Source organism: Perognathus longimembris, chromosome 7 (genome assembly GCF_023159225.1).
Source record: "Perognathus longimembris pacificus isolate PPM17 chromosome 7, ASM2315922v1, whole genome shotgun sequence".
Taxonomy (NCBI): domain Eukaryota; kingdom Metazoa; phylum Chordata; class Mammalia; order Rodentia; family Heteromyidae; genus Perognathus; species Perognathus longimembris.
In genome coordinates, this window is record NC_063167.1 from 7,892,277 (window position 1) to 7,912,586 (window position 20,310).

Here is a 20,310-nt window from a genome sequence, read left to right on the forward strand (position 1 = left end):
CTGAGACAAAGCATCACACAACCATAGATTTACCTTACACAGAAGGCCACACAAGATTGAAATCTGAAAACAGCCAAGCCTACTTGTCAGCTTTCAAATTACAGGATACTTTTTTTTTTTTTTTTTTGCCAGTCCTGGGCCTTGGACTCAGGGCCTGAGCACTGTCCCTGGCTTCTTTTTGCTCAAGGCTAGCACTCTGCCACTTGAGCCACAGCGCCACTTCTGGCCTTTTCTATATATGTGGTGCTAGGAAATCGAACCCAGGGCTTCATGTATATGAGACAAGCACTCTTGCCACTAGGCCAAATCCCCAGCCCCCACAAAACAGTCTTTACTCATTGCTTTTCCCTTTAGAGCTGACAACAGCTGCTTGTTCCAGAAGAGTTTCCTTCATCTTGCTATCAGCCCACTTCCACTTCCAGGGAGCAGGTTCCTCCAGCTTCAGTTGACTACCTTCTATTGATATCTAATAGGCCAGGTCAGGTCACTGTGTCAGGCAGAGCTTACAAAAAGGAGCAGATGTGGCAGTCCATAAAACCAGGCAAGGTGCTCAAGTGGTTTTCCTTGGTCAGTAGCTCTTTAGGCTCCTCAGAATCATGGTTTTGTTGTTGTTGGTTCTGCTGGGAGTACTGGCTGCCTTATCCCTGGGAGTCTTTGTCTGGGTGGTGGCTCAGCACTTCCTGAAGACGAAAATCCCATTGGGCCTTCAGCATCCAATTAAGTTCAGGTTTCTGCACGTTTTCTCGCTGTATGTGCTGACATGGGTAAGTCTGCTCTCAGCCCACCTCAGAAATAACAATACTCTCTGTTCCTTGCTCATGCTTCCTTTTTTTATCTTACCAGATACTCTCATGACAGAACTTGCTATGGTATTGTATCTGTTGTTGTTTCCTCTCTCTCCTCTCCTTCCCCCATGTTTTCTTCCTTGTTTCTTCAGCACCTTACCTCTTCCCAGTTTTCCTCCTTTCCTCTCCACCCCTTTCTTCCCTCCCTTCCATTTTTCCTATCCTCTCTACCCTCCTTTCTGTTCTTGCTCTCCTTCTGTTCCTTCCATTTTCCCTGTTTCTTTCTCTTGTCTACCCCATTTAACTTCCTCTCCTTCTTTAGCTTTACACTTTTACCAAGTGCCACCTATCAGGAGCTTTTTTGAGGTCCAAAAACAATTTCAGAAAACAATTCTCACTGATTATCTCTGGTGGGCAAGTACTGAGTACAGGTGGGGAGGTGAAGAGATAAGAAAGTTGGGGCTGCATCCAATGCTCAGTGTCTGTTGGATAGTCTTGTGGTGTTTCCCATCAGCTGTGTCATTTGGGACAATTTGCATAGCTTCTCTGTGTCTCAGTTTCATCGATGAAATAGATGAAGAGTATTTATGGTACCAGGTTGGTAAAAGCACTGGATGACAATGTGCTGGGCTCAATATTTGGTAAACGAATATGTTCTCTGGTGGTGATATTTTTCATCACGATCTTGGATCACTTCTGAAGAAAGGTGTTCTCGTTTATAACTACCAAGTGCTGTTGATCAAAGGAGATAGGCAGGTGATGAAGAAGTCTTCGCTCCTATTTTCCTGGTTCATATTCTTCCAAGGGGTGAAGAATCTCCAGTGAGTGTCCCTACTCTGTGTGGAATTCCAGACTGGTTTGGATCCCAAGAAGTAGAAGAGAGGGCTATGGATTTCTAAGTAGCCCAGAAAAAAAAAAGATAGATATTTTTCCAATCTTTAGTGTTTATCTTCAAGCCTGGCCCATGAATTCAGCACCTGCTGAAAACATCTGCTACAGGCGCTTCACAGGAACCTCTGTGACGAGTGTGGCTGGCTCTGGAGGGCGAGTTCAGCCTAGGCTCTGTCTGCATCTGCTGTCCCACGGGGCACACTGTCTGTGACAGACACGAGGAAGAGAATATCCACCTGTGACTGTCCATGTGACCTCAGAAGAGGGGCAAGGGAGGAATAAAACGTTTCAGGAGACTGAGAAAAACCTGAACCACATGCCACCCAGAGTCCTTTTGGTATCAAACAACTTTGGGTCTGAGTCCCCTGCCTTAGGCACTAGCCTGTGGCCTCGTGTTTTTGTGTCTCTTTTCTTCTCTAAAATAGGAGTATAGGAAGACAGGGTTTAAAAATTGTTTTTCTTTATTTCAGAAACTTGAGATTAAGAGACATAAAAAGACGGAATTTCAATAGCTTTTTTTGGTGAGAAATTAGAATACACATTTCCTTGGGTCAAATGTCACTGCTTGATTTTTGTCATCCCTTTCAAACTGATTTCATAGGGCAGAGGTGAAGGGTACTGTTAGCTCCCACCTGTCATCTTAGCTAGAAGAGGCTTTTTATAGGTGTGATGGGAGGGTTAAATAAGAAAAGCACTGGAACTAGTCATCCCAGTGCTAGGAACTTACAGGTACGCAGTCGAAGTAGATTGCTAGGAGTGTGTTTATTGTTTCCAAAAGGAAGCATGTTAAACTACTACAGATATAAAGATTGGTAAGATTGATCTTAGCCCTAGTAAAAGATAAAGAACTGAAGATGTAGCTCATTGTAGACTGCCTAGAGTGTATGAATCCATGGCCTTGATCCTAAGAATGACTACAAAATTAACATGAACAATAATGTAACAAACACTAGTGATGTTAAGGACAAATAATACCAGAATATTTTATAAAGGAGTTTTAGTGTTCCAACTTCTAAACTCCAAATATTGTATACTAATAACAGTATTTTTCCTCCTCCTCCTCTTCTTCCTCCTCCTCCTCCTCCTCCTCCTCCTCCTCCTCCTCCTCTTCCTCCTCCTCCTCCTCCTCTTCCTTCTCCTCTTTTTCTTCCCCCTCCTCCTCCTCCTCCTCCCACCTCTGTCCTAATTTTCCAGCTTGGATTAATGTAGATACATGTTTAGAAACATCAAGCCAAAACAAAACAGTGGCCTATGTCATGATCCTTCAGAATATGAGGATTAGGAGGTGTCATATCCCATTGCATTGTCCAAAATTCCTTGAACAACTGTTTACTAGTCTAGATGATGAAAGGAGCTAGAGGTGGATACTTGTGGTCTTTGCTCACTGGGATCATTCAGTTTGTTGGTCGGGACACATCTACAAAATCTTATCCATGCAATACAGTCTTAGGCAGTGTAGAGCAGGTGAAAGAGGGCTTTCAAGGTGAAATACCTGTGCATTCAAAGGGGAGGATGATGGCTTTCTGAAGATCATGATACCTGAGACTATAAAGGAAAGAGAGTTCAGTGCCCATCTATACAGAGGGCATGTTTGAAAGGCTCCACAGAAACAAGAAGGTAATAATGAGGGAAGAATGTGTGGGGAAGGTATTGTTAGATATGGTGCTAACCTGTTCAACAACAAGTGCCTTTCAGGGTGTTCAGCATGAAGGAGCTGATTTATCCTGGAGGCCAAATGTTCTCAGATGCTTTCAAAACACAAAGGGAAATCTAGGCTAGCTTGAGCTAGCGTCTTTTGACTCAAGCAGGTCAAGAATTATTCAGAGTTCCCTTTGGGGAGCCTTCATGTAGAGACTGCATTGGCACATTCTACTTGTCTTGGACCAAGGCAAAATATATGCAAGGAAGACACACTGAGACCTCACATGTGGCCAGATCAATCTATCCTACCACTTGCTCCTTGATCTAGGCTATCACTTTATCTTACACTGTAAATGAGACCGAGTGAAGCTCATTGCTTATCATGGACAGGTTCTCTCAGTTAGTTGGTGATTTGACTGGAAAGCGAAGCTCTTTCTGGTTTGTTGGTCAAGAACATATAGTTTCATATTCACTGGCAAGCCTCTTTAGATTTCCACATCCCCCAGTTTCCCCTTCGGTAAAACGAAGTTGATAATGTTACTTGTGTTTGAAGGGTTTCAGAAATATAAGAATGTTAATCCAATTGTACCAACACTGGCACTTTTTTTTTTTTGGCCAGTCCTGGGCCTTGGACGCAGGGCCTGAGCACTGTCCCTGGCTTCTTTTTGCTCAAGGCTAGCACTCTACCACTTGAGCCACAGCATCACTTCTGGCTTTTTCTATATATGTGGTGCTGGGGAATTGAACCCAGGGCTTCATGTATATGAGGCAAGCTCTCTTGCCACTAGGCCATAGTCCCAGCCCCCACTGGCACTTTTTTAGAGAGCAAATGATTACCAGCTGTTATTGTGTTTTACCTTCCCATCATACTGTTCTCCATATGACAAAGACATAGCTCAAAAGTGAAGTCTCTTGAAGAGATAATTCAATGTCATCACAAATGAATCTAGTCATGCAATGAGTATACCGTAACTCGTTCACAAAATATTAAGACACTGGCTTGTAGAAGATTTTCAGAGGAGTTTAGGAAACTCTCTTAGCCCTGAGCCATTACTGCACCTTCCAGAGCGTGCAATACATATACCTAGTTGATCACATTATTACTCTATCCCATGACGCATAATCGCGGGATCCTTTGTCACCAGAACTCCAGGTGTGCCATGTTATGTGTTGACACAGATGATAGACCGTTTTTTCCACCTCACCTGGATACAGCCAACACGGAGCAATAGAGTCAGTGAGCTTAGGGTCAGGTATTCAGGACAATTGGCTTTGTCCAGAGTTTTCTCCACTTACCCCCAAACTGGATTTTGACTTTGACAAAGTCATTTTCATCCTAGTCTTTTTGCCTGTTGCTCTAACAATACTACAGACCAGATGATAGATACAGAGTAGAAGTTCATTTTTCTTATAGTTCTGGCAGCACAGGGTGCCATGTTGTTGCATCAGACCTTTGCCAATAGGTAAGTGGGTTGTTGTTTCTAAGACAGAGCAAACCCAGCTGAACTTACCATTCAGAATCTTATCTCCAACAGGGGAATATACTGGAGAAGCTGAGCATTTGCTCCCAGTTCCACTTTATCCAGTTTGTGGAATCCCTAGTGCTTGTAAAGAAGGACCCCAAAATGGTGGTGACCAACCTGCAATTTGGGACAATCCCCGCGAGGCTATTCCAGCCTAAGACATCATCGCCCAGCCTTCGGAGAGGAATCATCTTCTTTCACGGAGGGGGCTTAATGATGGGCAGCCTGGGTAAGGACCTTCCGGGCGGTGTGAGTTATTCACAGAAGGGCCTCGCTAATCCCACAGCCTTGGCCAGTTCTACTGCGGACTTGGGGAAGGGGTTCAGTGAAGTAGCACTGGAGCTTGGTGTAGGAGGTCAGCTAGAGGCTGAGGGTCAGGACTATCCATGGAGTTAGTGGTAGCCTCTCTGGTAATGTTCTCTACACTACGCTGTCTGAGTCCTTGTGAGGGCGGAGCTGGGCCAGTGTGGCTGCCAGGTCTTGGTTGTGACTCCTCTTCTCCTTCCCAAGAAGACCTCAGTCCTGTCCTAAAAGCTTCATATGAATACCAAGTGCATCTGTGTCCCTCATCCATGCCGGACAACCATCGCTCTGTAATTTCAAAGTGGCATTTTTACCACCTCTCATGAACTAGGTCACAACTTGTCACTGCAGTCCTCCTTGTAGACCTCTGTGATGCCTCTGACAGGGTCAATTGCTTCATTTTGAGCGTGTCACGCCATAGGCTCTCAACCTTTGTGCACTGTAGACGTTCAGGAGTGCTTCCCCTTGACCTCTGCCATTGTCCATGATCCAGCCTCGAAATATGTCCTCATTCCTGAGGAGGCATGACTGAGGAGCCCTCAGTCCTCCTTCCTATCCCAAATGGCCCTTACGACAGCGGCCTCTTCAACATCTTACCTAAGCCACCTGTGCTGTAACTCTGAGGTCAGATCCTGTTCCTAGTCTCTCTCCCTCACATCTGTTCTATGTCCCTGTGGCACATGACCCAGGCTGAGCTCATGGAAGTGCACCACAGTGTCTTTCCTGTTTACTGTTTCTCTGCCCTTATTCACACTGGGGAAACCAGAAGGCAAGGGATGAGCTCTGTTGGGTTTATTGCCAAATGTATGTATGCTACTTAGGATCAATTATGAGTTGGTAAGAACTACATCAAATGCTATTTGTCTGGAAGGCAGAAGATCTTATTATCGCCTTAATCACATGCTTTGGGGCTGCCCCATTCGTGCACTGTCTTAGTCTCCTGACTCCTGTAAGCACCCCCAACAACTCCTTTTCCATACTGGAGTTGCCTGCTGGGATTTAGACAATCCTGGTGCCCAGTTTCCACCTGAACTCCTGACAGCCTAGGGTTTGGATATCCAAAGACTTCCTATTGCCTCCGCGGGGACAATGAGGCAGTAGGAGGTGCGAGTCGCAGGCTCTGTGCTCAGCACCGTGTCAAGATTCTCTGTGGCACTAACATGAAGGCATTTCCCTCCTAGGACACCAGATGAACTCCCTCTACTAATTAAATTGTCACACCCCACATGTTCATGTCTTAATCAGCATAAAGGTATGAAATTATTAATATTCCTGGGAGTCGAGTCCAAACTCCTTAGTGTGGCTCTGTCTATCTCAGAGCTTTTATTGTACCTGGACCTCAGTTCTCCCCACTTTAAATTTATGATTTGTAGAAGGCAAGTTCCAATGTTGACCTGAGTTTTGACATTGAATAGATAGTGGCGAGATGTCTGGATTTGCCCAGATAGAACTGGCAAGGTTTCTTTAAGAGGAGGCAACTAAAGGAACTGAGTGAGAATGCCAGCCCTAGAGCCTCATTGGCAGTGCTATCTCTGGCGCAGTAGTAGGAAGCCATGGAACTCTCTTTTTTTGGCCAGTCCTGGGCCTTGGACTCAGGGCCTGAGCACTGTCCCTGGTTTCTTTTTGCTCAAGGCTAGCACTCTGCCACTTGAGCCACAGCGCCACTTCTGGCCGTTTTCTATATATGTGGTGCTGGGGAATCGAACCCAGGGCTTCATGTATACAAGGCGAGCGCTCTTGCCATATCCCCAGCCCTCCTGGAACCCTCTTTATGGGCCATTCTGGATCTCTTCTTCTCTTGCAGATTCTTACCACAGCCTGTGCAACTTTCTGGCCAGGGAGACAGACTCAGTGCTGATATCAGTGGGGTAAGTGGCCCGGAAAGAGGTTTATCTATAGAGATGGAGAGGGTGAGTCCTGAACTGTAGACCACATAGTGTGTGTGGGTTCACATGGCAAGAGACATCTCCTATTATTCTGACAGACACAGGCACAACATTGTCCCTAGCAACATAGCCCAGAAAGATTCCCATCATTCTGGAGTGCAAAGATGGAGTGCAAAGTGCTGTCATAGATAGCTACTCCTCTCACCCAGGGCTGTATTATTCAATTTTAGTCATGTTGTCAAATCCCTGAGATAAACATGCAAGAGAAAAGACGTTTTTAAACTCATGGCTTCAGAGGGTCATCCACGGTCAGCTTGTTCCATTGCTGTGTGTCTGTGATGATACAGAGCACCAGTCAAGGCACTGGGAGGGCAGGCCTAGCAAAGTTCTCTTATGGCAGCTAGGAATTAGAGACAGAAAAGGTGTCCTGGGCAAAGGAAACACTTCACACATACATCCAGTGACCTACTTCCTCCAACTTGGCCTGAACTTAGTACTACTTCCATCACATTGACTCATCCCTTGATGAAGTCGGGGCTGTCACTATCCAATCACATGTCAGTGATTGGATTCTACAATTGTGCAACAAACATTGAACCCCTGAGCCTTTGGGGATACTTCCTATCCAAACCATAAGATTCTACCACAGGCACTGGAGTATAGAGCCACTTCATAAGACAGGAGTCTCTAAGGCTTAATATCGGTCTTCTAAAGTTCTAATCAAATTCCCCTTCAACTAAGTCAATTATCTGCTAATGAAGCCCTGACTCCAATCACCACACAATAATGACAAGAGATTATGAACCCACTAGTGGGTTGAATCCATTAATGAAGTCACAGCCCTCAATATGGAATCACATCTCAAAGATTTTACCCACCACCTGGTAACCAAGACTTGAGCAAATGAGCCTTTTGGGGATACTTATTTCCAAAGTTTGAAAGAGACTGAGCTGCAATGGACTCTTCATAGGAATTAGTTTAATAAGCTACAAAGGCAGGGATGGAAAGGATAGGGAGGCAATATTGATCATGAAGTTCTGACCAAGGTTTGTTTTTTTGTTGTTTGCAAATAAAATATTTACTTATACACCTACCAATTTTAAGGCAGGCCGGTACTGATGTAGACTGAAGCTGAAGAGCCCCAGACTGGCCTATGGGAAACCAATGGGACTTTGAGTGAAGAAAGGAGCAGAGAGCCCTTATCTGTATAATTCCAGTTCTTACATCAAGAGATGGCAAAACAGTACCAGGACACAGTTTACAGAAGGAAGAAAGAGAGATGAAACCCTCCCTATTATTCTCAGCCTCCCCTGCTGAATGCATGTCATCTTGGCGGCCTCCAGGCTGTGTATGGTATAGCAGTGTGATTCAAAGAAGTTACTTAGCATCTCTGGTCCTCTCTAAGAATGATGAGAACTTCTCTTATCCAGTATTTGGTGACTTCTACTTTCATGGCTGCCCTGGTAACTGATCTTCCATCATTGAAACTCAAATCTCCAAAGATCCTGTAAAAGGGTAAACAGGAAGGTGTGCAGAAATAGCTGCATTTCTGTCCTCTACAGAATTTCTCAGGGTAATACCATGCCAGGTACTTGTAGGGATGTATCTTCTCCCTAGGCCATTCCTTATTCAGGTGACCAGATGGGTACAGTGGGCAGTGACTGGAAGGAGAAGACCGAGAGGTGCTTAAATGCAAGATTTTCTTCGACTCTCGACTCTCTTTTCCCCTTTGTCCCTTCCTATTTCCTCCCCTCTACTCCCTCCACTTGTCCCATCTCCTCTCTTTGTCCTCTCCTCAGCTTCTCTGGCTAAACACAACTTTACCTTGATCTCTTTACCCTAATTGAATCACACTGTTAGAAGCTACTCAGTTTTGTGGACACCATGGTAGGATGGGGTCAGCGGATGAGACAGAGAAGAACAGGTAAGTTTTACTTTCGGTCACTTCCTACTTTAAATGGCGTCACTCAAATGTTTCATGATCTCTTGGTGTAAAAACTGGAAATGTAGAGATCAAGTTTCTCTGCCACCTTCTTCACCCCATTGGCGTCCTAAGAACCAGATTAATTGTCTTTCCCCTCCCCAAGCATTCCTGTTTTTCTGCTTCCAAAGAAAATATCTTTCCATCTGAAAAATCTTGTGGGGGCTTTATTTGTCTATGGAAGCAGAACATGGATTTGACTGGAGATTGTTGGCTACTCTATGGAGAGATTGTTCACGCCCATACATAACAATGGAGATAAGAGTCCTTAGTTGCTGGCCAAGATCTCAGGATTTGGTCAGGTGTAACCCACACATGGTGGTGTGTAGAAGACAGGGCTCAAGGGGCCTTCACTGAACCCTGGGCTCATCTGTGTGCTATTTCCTCCCTAGATACCGCAAGTGTCCTGACTATCATTACCCCATCACGTTCGATGATTGCCTCATTGCTTCTATCCACATCCTGAAGGCACCGGAAATCTATGGAGTAGACCCTTCTAGAATTGTGCTTTGTGGAGAGAGTGTTGGAGCTTCTTTAGTGGCCGGCTTGACCCAGGCTTTGCTTGGTAGATCAGATCTTCCCCAAATTCGAGCTCAGGTCCTGATGTATCCTTGTGTCCAGACTGTTAATTTACAGTTACCCTCATTTCAACAGAACAAAAATATCCCTTTTCTTACCCAAGATTTACTGTTGAAGCTTTTGTGTAAATATCTGGCCATTGACCAGTCTTGGGAAGATGCCATAGTGAAAGGTGCTTGTGTCCCTGTGGAAGTCTGGGGAAAGTACAGGAAGTGGCTGAGCCCTGAAAACCTTCCTGAAAGGTTCAGGCAGAAAGACAGTCAGCAACATGATTTTCCCGCACCTTTTAATGAAGCTGCCTATCTGGAAACCAAACAACTTTTTGAAACGGAACATGTCCCCCTCCTGGCAGATGACAATATTATTGCTCAGCTTCCTGAGGCCTTCCTAGTGACCTGTGAATGGGACATCCTCCGAGATGATGGGCTGCTCTACAAGAAGCGCTTGGAAGACCAGGGGGTCCCTGTGACCTGGTACCATGCAGAGGATGGTTTTCATGGGTGCATACTTTTCTTTGATTGGAAGCTTTTATCTTTCTCCTGCGCCCTGAAAATTATAAATGCTGCAATCAGCTACATAAAGGAAATCTGAGAGGAACTTTGTGTCCTAACAAGGGTTAGGAAGGTGGCCTAGCCATCTTTGGCCTTTGCTGAATTTTTTTGTGTGTGTGTGTATATGGAAATTCTAATTCAATGCATTTCACTAGAACAGAGCAGGCGGAAACAAAGATGAACTGGCTTCATATTCCTGAAAATCCAATCTGTAACTTTTCGGTACCAAGAACATTCCAGGTGAAATACTTTCAGGTTCAATAAATGTCAGGGGCTGGGAATATGGTCTAGTGGTAGAGTGCTTGCCTCATATACATGAAGCCCTGGGTTCGATTCCTCAGCACCACATATATAGAAAAAATCAGAAATAGTGCTGTGGCTCAAGTGGCAGAGTGCTAGCCTTGAGCAAAAAGGAAGCCAGGGACAGTGCTCAGGCCCTGAGTTCAAGCCCCAGGACTGGCCAAAAAAAAAAAAAGTACCCAAAGGTTAAATAAATGTCAAAATGATATATGCCTTTTAGAGGGCAAGAGAGGGCACTGAAATGTAGGGATAGCAGGTGAACAAATGCAGCAGTGGTGCTCACTAGACCCCATATAGAAAATGAACCATACAACTTGTGGGTGGTGTTGGGATGGAAAGCCTGGGAGAGAGCAAGGGAAGGGGCGACACTGTCCAAAAAAGATATGTACTCTTCACTTGACTTATGTAACTGTAACCCCTCTGTATATCACCTGTTCAGTAACAATCACCATTTTAAAATGATCAAAATGAGAAGAATGATCTTAAACTTTTCTTGAAGTTTTAACTAATATGTTTGTGCAGAATAAATGTCACCCTTGGTCATCCTGTCAATGTGAATCCTTACCCACCATGATCAAACTTTGCTGCCTCCCTCCTTGCCTGCTGGAGCAGAGGTCACCTCATTGTTCTTGAGGTCAAGGTCATGGATCTAGGCATGACTCACCTGAGGAATTCATCTGTAATGATTCTCTTTGTATCTGGCACCCTGGGTCTGGGTGACAGGAAGATTCTTCCCTAGTGACAATTTGTAGTAAAGAGACACAGGGGAAGGGACAAGAAGGGAGAATTGGGAGGAAAGGCTGACTTCTGGGCAGCCATGAACTTTGCCTGAACTTGGGTCTTGAGTTAGAATTCCTAAAGTCCTTCCACGGTTACCCAGTGTTACAAAGCACCTGGATGAGCTAATACTACTTACTCAGCTTCTAGGAAAAGGGACAGAAACATCTGCCCTGAATTCCAGGAGTGGCCCATAGTAGTTTTCCATGTGTTCATGTGTGCTTGAGGTATCTGTAAGAACCCTAAGCCCTACTAATCCCCATATCCACCCAATTATGATTTCTCTGGGTACCAAATCCCTTACATCTGAGTGATGGAGGAAGGGGTTCCTGTGGATATCTTGGAATTTTGCAAAGAGTATAAGCATCCATTGGACCTTTGGGAGCCTGAGTGTACATCATAATTTATGGTTTATATATTAGAGGCTTCGATGGGAGAAGTTGTCAAATTTTCCCAACCACAAATTTGATTGTTTTACATGTTGTGCATTCATTATGTCAAAGTTTCTGATGTCTGGAAAGAGCTTTGCTGTACTCTGGACTTTTGGGGGCTTTTACATTAGTGTGGGACTTCAGTTTTGTTTGAGAGCCAAGTAGGAATGCTCTGTATCTATCTTTAATTGTGTCATTAGTCAGAGTACAGATCCTTCAAGATAAAGACTGAAGTCACATAGTTCTTTCCTAATGTTGGTGAGACCTCACTTCCCTCTGCTTCTAGAGCCCATTTGCTCTTTCTATGTGAACTTTTCCAAATGGTGGCTCCTAACCTTAAAACTAACTAGAGAGGCAGACTTAAGTGAGGTGACACCAGGACCTACTGTGAAGGAATCATTAACAGGTAATTACACACATACTGTTACCTTTCACACATTCTCTCAAAGAGCAGTCATGGCTCTTCATCACATACCACTAGAGGCTCTGCTCTGCATGGAAGACCACACCAAAAAGTCACCAGGAAGTCAATCAAGCCTGAAAGGAAGTGTCCCGGCCATCCCAGGGGATCATGCAGAGACGACCACAGACAGGAGAAGAAGGTTCATAAGGAGGTTTATTAGTGGGGCCATAGTTCCCACGGGAGAGGGGGCTTCTCTCTGGGGATAAAGGGGAAGTAGGTAGGTAGTGAGGAGGAGTGGTTCATTAGATATGGGTGGGTCTGGGGGCTAGTGGGAGGAGCTGAGGACCTGAGGCTGGGGAAATGCTAACATTCCCCCATTTGTTGTTTATTAATAACAGAGGAGGGGTACCAGGCTGGGAGTATGGGCGGAGGTTGTTTCTTCTGGAACTACTTCCTGCTGAGAAGGGGCGAAGTAGTCAGGGGGACTCTGATGCTTTTAACCTTGGAGTAAGTCTCGGCTGCAACTCTGTCATGATGGCCCTGCTATAAACCCAACTCTAATCTTGGTGGGGGGGGGGGGGCAGAGCCAGGGCAGGAGCACTCTGGGCCTGTCAAAATCTTCACAGGACTCCTAGATTCCCTGAGCAGTTTTCCATGCAAGAGAGAGAATAAGGAATCACTAGTAGTGAAACCAGGCAGTTTGGGAGCAGACTGTGGAGGCAGCTTCCTGTAGCCACGGACTGCCACAGTCCACGCAGCTAGCACACATGTTGACTTGCATCCTATAAAGCAAAATATCAATCCTGGGTCAGGAAAATCGAGGTTAGCAGCCACATTTGCACACTTGCTCCAAAATGACTATGGTCCCTTGATCTTAAAGAGTTTATGAGAGCACAGGAGAGAAAAATGGAGAAGCAAAACTGTAGCGTGATGTACCACACATGCTTAGTTTTTCCAAAAAGTCTTTCCTTAAGGAAGCTTCTTTTTATAGAACCTTTGTCATTCTCTTAGGATGACAGCTCAATTTTTCTCTTTGGAAAATCAGGGATATACTATCCCAAGTCTTCTTAAATGAAAGTTTTGTTCATTTTTTAGCACAAGCATCGCACCTAGCACAATAAGGAGAACCACTATACAAGCTACAAGAGAACATAATACATGGCATGGCTTCACAAACCAGTCCGGACCTGGAAACTGCACAGAAATGACAACTAATAAAAACCTACAGGCAGGGCTGGGATATGGCCTAGTGGCAAGAGTGCTTGCCTCATATACTTGAAGGCCTGGGTTCGACTCCCAAGCACCACATATATAGAAAACGGCCAGAAGTGGCGCTGTGGCTCAAGTGGTAGAGTGCTAGCCTTGAGCAAAAAGAAGCCAGGGACAGTGCTCAGGCCCTGAGTCCAAGGCCCAGGACTGGCAAAAAAAAGAAAAATTAAAAAATAAAAAGAATTACTAAGTGTCTTCTATAGTGAAAATCCTTGGATAGATTTTTACCTGGTGTTGTCACATCCTGTTCCATTTGGGATAGTTGTATATCATCTCTAACTTCCTTGCCATCAGTGATTAGTCCTGTTGAATCATCCAGTGAATTTGTAAGAAACTTCAACACAAATGCATAGAGAATAAACCCTGAAACTACTTTTCTCTCCACGTGACTTGGGTATACCCATGGTTCCCATTGAAGTTCTTCAGAGTCACTGCTAAGAAGGCTGTGATGCTATATCCACCCACCCTCAGGTGATGACTGAATGTTTTTGCAGGTCCCTTTGCAAACCTCTTTGGTTTTCTCCCCTTGTTGCTCATTTCTAAGGAACTCCTAGGAGGCCACAGATGTAAACTAAGGAAGAAGTCCGTAAAGTAGATGTTGATATTGAGAGGGTCCTGGTGGGAACTTAGTCTGTTATGTATTATCTTCAGGTTGGTCAGGAGGACATCTTGCACCCTGGATAGTAGATTCCCAACAGAGTACCTGTGCTTGCTACACAGTGAGCGTAAATTGCCATCAGTGTGGCCAAGTTGAAGACCTAAGATCTTGAAGACCTTACATCTATGCTTCTCGTGTTATTTGGAATTCTCTTTTTTTTTCCTCCCAAGCTAAGGACTGTTGGGGTCTGAACGACCCCTTTCTCCCCCCATGGGGAGAATGGTAACCACAAAATATATGAAAGAGCACTCGGCCTGGCCCTCCGCTAGCGGAAGGCCAAAGGCGTGCTCACATGGGCAAGCGCTAAGTTGAGGAAAGGTTGCTGAAGCCTCCCCTCCCCCCAGTCCCCTCACATGTTACCGAGGGCGGAGGCGAAAAGGAAGGCATCAGGGACATGCTGCGGTGGTGGGATGCGTCTCAAAGACTTTAATATGGAAAGGCACTTATATAGAAGTAATGGCGGGAAAGAAAGGGGGCTGGCCAAAGGGCCAGTCATAGGCTAAGGACCATGTCCATCAAGTGACATCACGAAACTTCCTTTGTGGGCGGGACAACCCCATCATGGTGGCACGCACGTGTTCACCTCCCAAGGGGCGGAGGCCAGAAGGTAGGAGGGACTTCCATTGTCCCAAGGCTGGTGGATGGGCAGCCTTCCCCCAAGGCCATAATAATCCCCAACAAAGGACCTGTTGCTCTAATACTTTGTTTTAGTTAAAAAGGTCTTTATGTTGGTTTTCTGTGTTCAAATGACTTTGATTGGAGATGAGTCTTTCCATTTCTTCTAATATAGGGCTCTACCAGGTATATGTGGGTAATGGGCTATAGATGTACTCAACTGTAATTTCTCTAACACTCATCCAGAAGGTTAGTGCTCTTTTCAGGCTGTCCTGCCCTACTTTGCACAATCTTTCAGGCAAGTTAAGAATGTTTCTCTGTAGTAGGGTTATAATCACTCCCAAGACCTTTTGTATGTGGACACAGGATTCTGGGACAAGTCCAAACTGCTTGTGAACATGTATCAATGGCTGAGAGTAAGTCATATGTGAACCAGCCTGGTAGGTAAGCACTGCTTCAAAGGCCTGTGCTGGGGGCACTGGCAGTGAAAGTCAGAGCTACCATGAGCTCCAATAGCCTCAACAGTATGTGGGCAGGTTGAAAGGACTCACAGTCACTCTCGAAGTTCTCAGTCTGTGTGCCAGGGGTTTGAGGTAAGTTCTCAGGTAACATGACCACTGAATTCTATACCATTAATACACTAGTCATGGCCATATTCTCAGCAGGTTCCTGCACAAAACCACACACTAGGTACATCACTGGTGTCTAGTGAAGAACCAAACTGAAATTCTGGAAATGAAAAGCTCAATAGGTCAAATTAAAAAAATACTACAAATCTCTCTAGTAGAGTGAGTCAAATTGAAGATAGACTATGAGGGCTTGAGGAAAAGGTTGGCATACTAAAACAGTCAAGGAAAGAAATGAGAGAAAAAAGCTGGTTGCCAGGATTGTGAAGCTACTCAGGAGGCTAGTGGTTCAAAGGCAGCCTGGGCAGGAAAGGCTGTTAGACTCTTATCTCCAATTAACCACCAGAAAACCAGAAGTGGCATTGTGGCTCAAAGTGGTAAAGCTCTAGCCTTGAGCAAAAAGAGAGCTCAGGGACAGCACCCAGACATTGAATTCAAGCCCCACAAACAACAAAAAAAGGGAGAAAAAATACAAAGAATAAAGAATGAAATATGAAAAGCATCTGGGCCGTTATGAAGAGACAAATCCTAAGGATCACAGGCTTCTTGTTTATTAAGGATGTAGGCACAACCTCCAAAATGAGCTTAGGTTGGAACCTTCTCAGTGGATGTAGCTGGGAGCATGCCTATGCAAGTTTCAAAGGTGAAATCCAGCCTAATAGTATTATCTTCATGATAGTTAGCATTCTTGATTCCCCACAAATTCAGGGAACTGCTAACATGTCTCAGTGTTGTTTCATTAAATGAAAAGAGCAACTTTGAGTCTACCAACCATATCTTTAGGTTTCTGTCACGCTGGTACCTCACTCTGGGTCCTGAAAATGTGCAACGGTTCTCTACTGCTTCATAAGAAAGGCTCCTTAGGGCTGGAAATATGGCCTAGTGGCAAAGTGCTTGCCTCGTATACATGAAGCCCTGGGTTTGATTCCTCAGCACCACATACACAGAAAAAGCCGGAAGTGGCGCTGTGGCTCAAGTGGTAGAGTGCTAGCCTTGAGCCAAAAGAAGCCAGGGACAGTGCTCAGGCCCTGAGTTCAAGCCCAGGACTGGCCAAAAAAAAAAAAAAAAAAAAAAAAAAAAGAAAGAAAAAAGAAAAGAAATCCCCTTCAACCTATGCAACTGAAAACAGCAAAACTTTATGACCTGAAAGTTTTATGGGTGAAGACTATGGACACAGACCAGACAAGTATCTCTGACTCAGTCTCACAGGCTGCTCTTATCTCTGGGGATAGCCCTAAGCACTATGTTTGTCATATCAACACTAATGAATAAACATTAGTTTATGTGATTCTTCAAAATGCTCACCCAAGGCTCAGATTCTTAGTTTCCTGTCAGGATAAAATCATTAAGAAAGCAAAACTTTACCCATGTGATTAGCAGCCGGAAGCTGTAGTATATAACCCCAAAACTTCACTGGATGGGTGAAGGCAGGAGAAAAGCAGCATGGAGAAGAAATGCACTGCAAAAAATCTGTATGTTGACCCCCAGACGAAGGCCAACCCAGCAGGGAGAAAGCTCATTGCCAAGGTAATCATGGTGTTCTTGTTCCTGCAGAGTAAGCTGTGCATGTAAAATGTATCAGCTTTAGAAGGAAACAGTGAACTCTAATCCACTGACCATGGTATGATACACACACACACACACACACACACACACACACACACACACACACACTCTTTACGCTTACTGTGTAGCAAGCACAGGTACTCTGTTGGGAATCTACTATCCAGGGTGCAACCTGAAGATAATACATCCAGGGACCAACCTGAAGATAATACATAACAGACTAAGCTCCCACCAGAGAACACCTGTCAGTTTCATGAACAGACACCAGGTCCCTCTCAATATCAACATCTACTTTACTGACTTCTTCCTTAGTTTACATCTGTGGCCTCCTAGGAGTTCCTTAGAAATGAGCAACAAGGGGAGAAAACTAAAGAGGTGTGTGTGTGTGTGTGTGTGTGTGTGTGTGTGTGTGTGTACTTATGTATGTATATCTCAGAGTAGCTCCAGGGCCCAACTCTCACCTACAAGTAGAGGTTCTGTGACCATAAACATCAAGGGAGGGTGCTTGGCTCAGATTATTATCTAGACAAGCTCTGACAAGATTAAGAACTTGGCACCTTGGCCTAAGAAAAGGTTATGACATTCACCGGCCTGGTTGTGAAATGGATATTCAATGAGAAAGTAGATTCTGGGAAATGATGATAACCACTGTTTGGGCCATGCTGACATTGGAGAAACTTGCAAAGACATATTAAGTGTTCTGTGGCTCTTTCTTCTGTTAGGACATCAGAGGTGATAGTTTCTGTGTCACGTGAGACTGGGTAAGGAAGAACATAGTGAGTTTGGGGAACAAACACGCATACCCCAGCCTCTACTCTTTTTTTTTGGCCAGTCCTAGGCCTTGGACTCAGGGCCTGAGCACTGTCCCTGGCTTCTTCCCGCTCAAGGCTAGCACTCTGCCACTTGAGCCACAGCGCTGCTTCTGGCCATTTTCTGTATATGTGGTGCTGGGGAATCGAACCTAGGGCCTCGTGTATCCGAGGCAGGCACTCTTGCCACTAGGCTATATCCCCAGCCCCCCAGCCTCTACTCTTAATCTCGACTTACTAGCCTGATTTGTTCCATGTCAAAAAAATCAGCTTCATAATTACTCTGTTGACTAGTCATGTCTTTTATTTTCTTTATCTTCATGTGATGACATCTAGCTGATTTAAAATAGATTGCCTTGTCCAGGTTTGGCTAGTTTCAAGCAATTGTATATTACTGACCTCTGAGCACACATTTCACGTTCAAATCAAATGACGGAGTGCTCACACCTTCAGTCATTTCTGTTATTGGGTTCTCATATACCCTACCGTTGCTGAACTCCATAAGTAACCCAAAGCCAAGTTGAGAACTAGCAGCACCAGTTCTTTGCTTCAGAGTTGCCTAAATTATTTCAATCCACCCATTTTGAGCCTGGAGACCCAGTTTTGTATTTGCACTCCCATGACAACATAAGAAAGGCCTGTTTTTAAAGCCACTCCTACCTTTTTCTCTTCTGATAAGCTCATGTCTTCCAAGGTAGGCGCATCCCTTACCCTCCTCTCGTGGCCCGTAAGTAATATATTGTCTTTTTTTGTTTCTGTTTGAGGCTTGAACTCAGACCCTTTGCCTTGTCCCTGCATATTTTTTTGTTCAATACTAGAACTCCACCATTTGGGCCACAGCTCTACTTCCAGATTTGGGTGGATAAGAAGCTTACCATATTTCCTTCCTGGGCTGGCTTCAAACTAAGATCTACAAATCTCAGCATTCTGAGAAGGTAGGATTACAGATATGAGCTACCACACTCATAAATGTTCTTTATAATGATCATCATCTCCTAATCTGATGGTGAGCAGCAGTAGAAAAACAAGAGCAAAACCTACAACACATATCACCCCAGTTGTTTATTCTTAGACCTTAGAACAGAAAAGAAGAAAGTAGAAGAGGGTTGAACCATTTATCTTTAACTTCTTCCACAAGTATGGATGAAAAGGCACCTTCTCAACCCTAAGCACATTCATAAGCAGCATAGACAGGGAAATGGTTGAACAGGTAGGCACTTGCTCATTGGGCTTGCAGTGTGCTATGGTAGATGTCTAAAGATCTTTTCCCTAGAACAGCAGAAGGTGACTATTGTAATAAGTCTCTTCCCACATGTAACGGAGTCACTCAAGTTGCAGATCTTCAAGGAGAGCAGCAGTACAAAACTTCTGAGAATGGAGTGCGTGGTGGATTAGAGACCCAACAAGATCTGTGTAGCAGCAATGAAAAGTATAGAAGAGAGGCCAAGGGATCATAGGTAATGGGGGAAGGGCCAGGCTTAGCAAGATGCTGTGGCTTATGGTACTGTATTTGTATTTTGTTCCAAATGCTAGAAACACATAAAGTCCTTATGTAGAGGAATGTATCATGAATTACTTAAAATTATTTAACGGTTTTGTTTGTGCTCTATTGGATAAATGCTCAGGAGTGAAATTGCTGGAACATAAGGTAGTTCTATGTTTAGTTCTTTTCAGAAAATTTTATTGTCAAGGTGTGTACAGAGGGGTTACAGTTACATATGTAACTATGTTTAATTTTTTGAGGAACCTCCTTACTGCTTTCTAGAGTGGTTGAACAAATTTACATTCCCACCAACAGTGTAATAGAGTTGCATTTTGGCCACATTCTTGCCAGCATTTTTTTATTGCTAGTTTTCTTGATAATGGTCATTCTAACTGGGATCAGGTGGAGACTCAGTGTGGTTTGTTTTGTTTTCTGCCTGTCCTGGGGCTTGGACTCAGGGCCTGAGCACTGTCCCTGGCTTCATTTTGCTCAAGGCTAGCACTCTACATCTTGAGCAACATTGCCACTTCTGGCTGTTTCTGTTTATGTGGTACTGAGGAATCGAACCCAGGCCTTCATGCATGCAAGGCAAGCACTGTCCTGCTAAGCCATATTCCCAGCCCTCAGTGTTGTTTTTATTTGCATTTCCTTCATGGCCAGAGATGTTGACCTTTCCTCATGTCTATTGGCCATTTTTACTGCCTCATCTGAAAAGTGTTTCTTTAAGTCATTAGCTCCTTTCTTTCTCTTTCTTTCTTTCTTTCTTTCTTTCTTTCTTTCTTTCTTTCTTTCTTTCCTTCCTCCCTCCCTCCCTCCCTCCCTCCCTCCCTCCCTCCCTCCCTCCCTCCCTCCCTCCCTCCCTCTTTCTCTCTCACTCTCTCTCTTTCTTTCTTTCTTTTTTTTTTCAAATTTTTATTATCAAACTGATGTACAGAGAGGTTACAGTTTCATACATTAGGCATTGGATACATTTCTTTTACTGTTTGTTACCTTGTCCCTCGTGCCCCCCTCCCTCCCCCCCTTTCCCTCCCCCCCCCCCCGAGATGTTCAGTTCACTTACACCAAACAGTTTTGCAAGTATTGCTTTTGCAGTTGTTTCTCTTTTTTTACCCTGTGTCTCTCAAATTTGGTATTCCCTTTGAATTTCCTACTTCCAATACCAGTAAACACGGTTTCCATTATACTCAGATAAGATTACAGAGATAGTGTAGGTACAACCACAGGAAGGTGATA

At 44.4% G+C, this 20,310-nt stretch overlaps 1 protein-coding gene across 1 annotated transcript; it reads left to right on the forward strand.

Annotated features, from left to right (window-relative positions):
- The first annotated feature begins 596 nt into the window (after window positions 1-596).
- On the forward strand, window positions 597-10,342 carry Aadacl4 (arylacetamide deacetylase like 4). The gene is made up of 4 exons (XM_048350264.1): window positions 597-764; window positions 4,853-5,069; window positions 6,948-7,011; window positions 9,403-10,342. Exons 1-4 carry the CDS (start codon window positions 597-599, stop codon window positions 10,178-10,180), a joined length of 1,227 nt encoding a protein of 408 aa, XP_048206221.1. The 3' UTR covers window positions 10,181-10,342.
- Window positions 10,343-20,310: the final 9,968 nt, after the last annotated feature.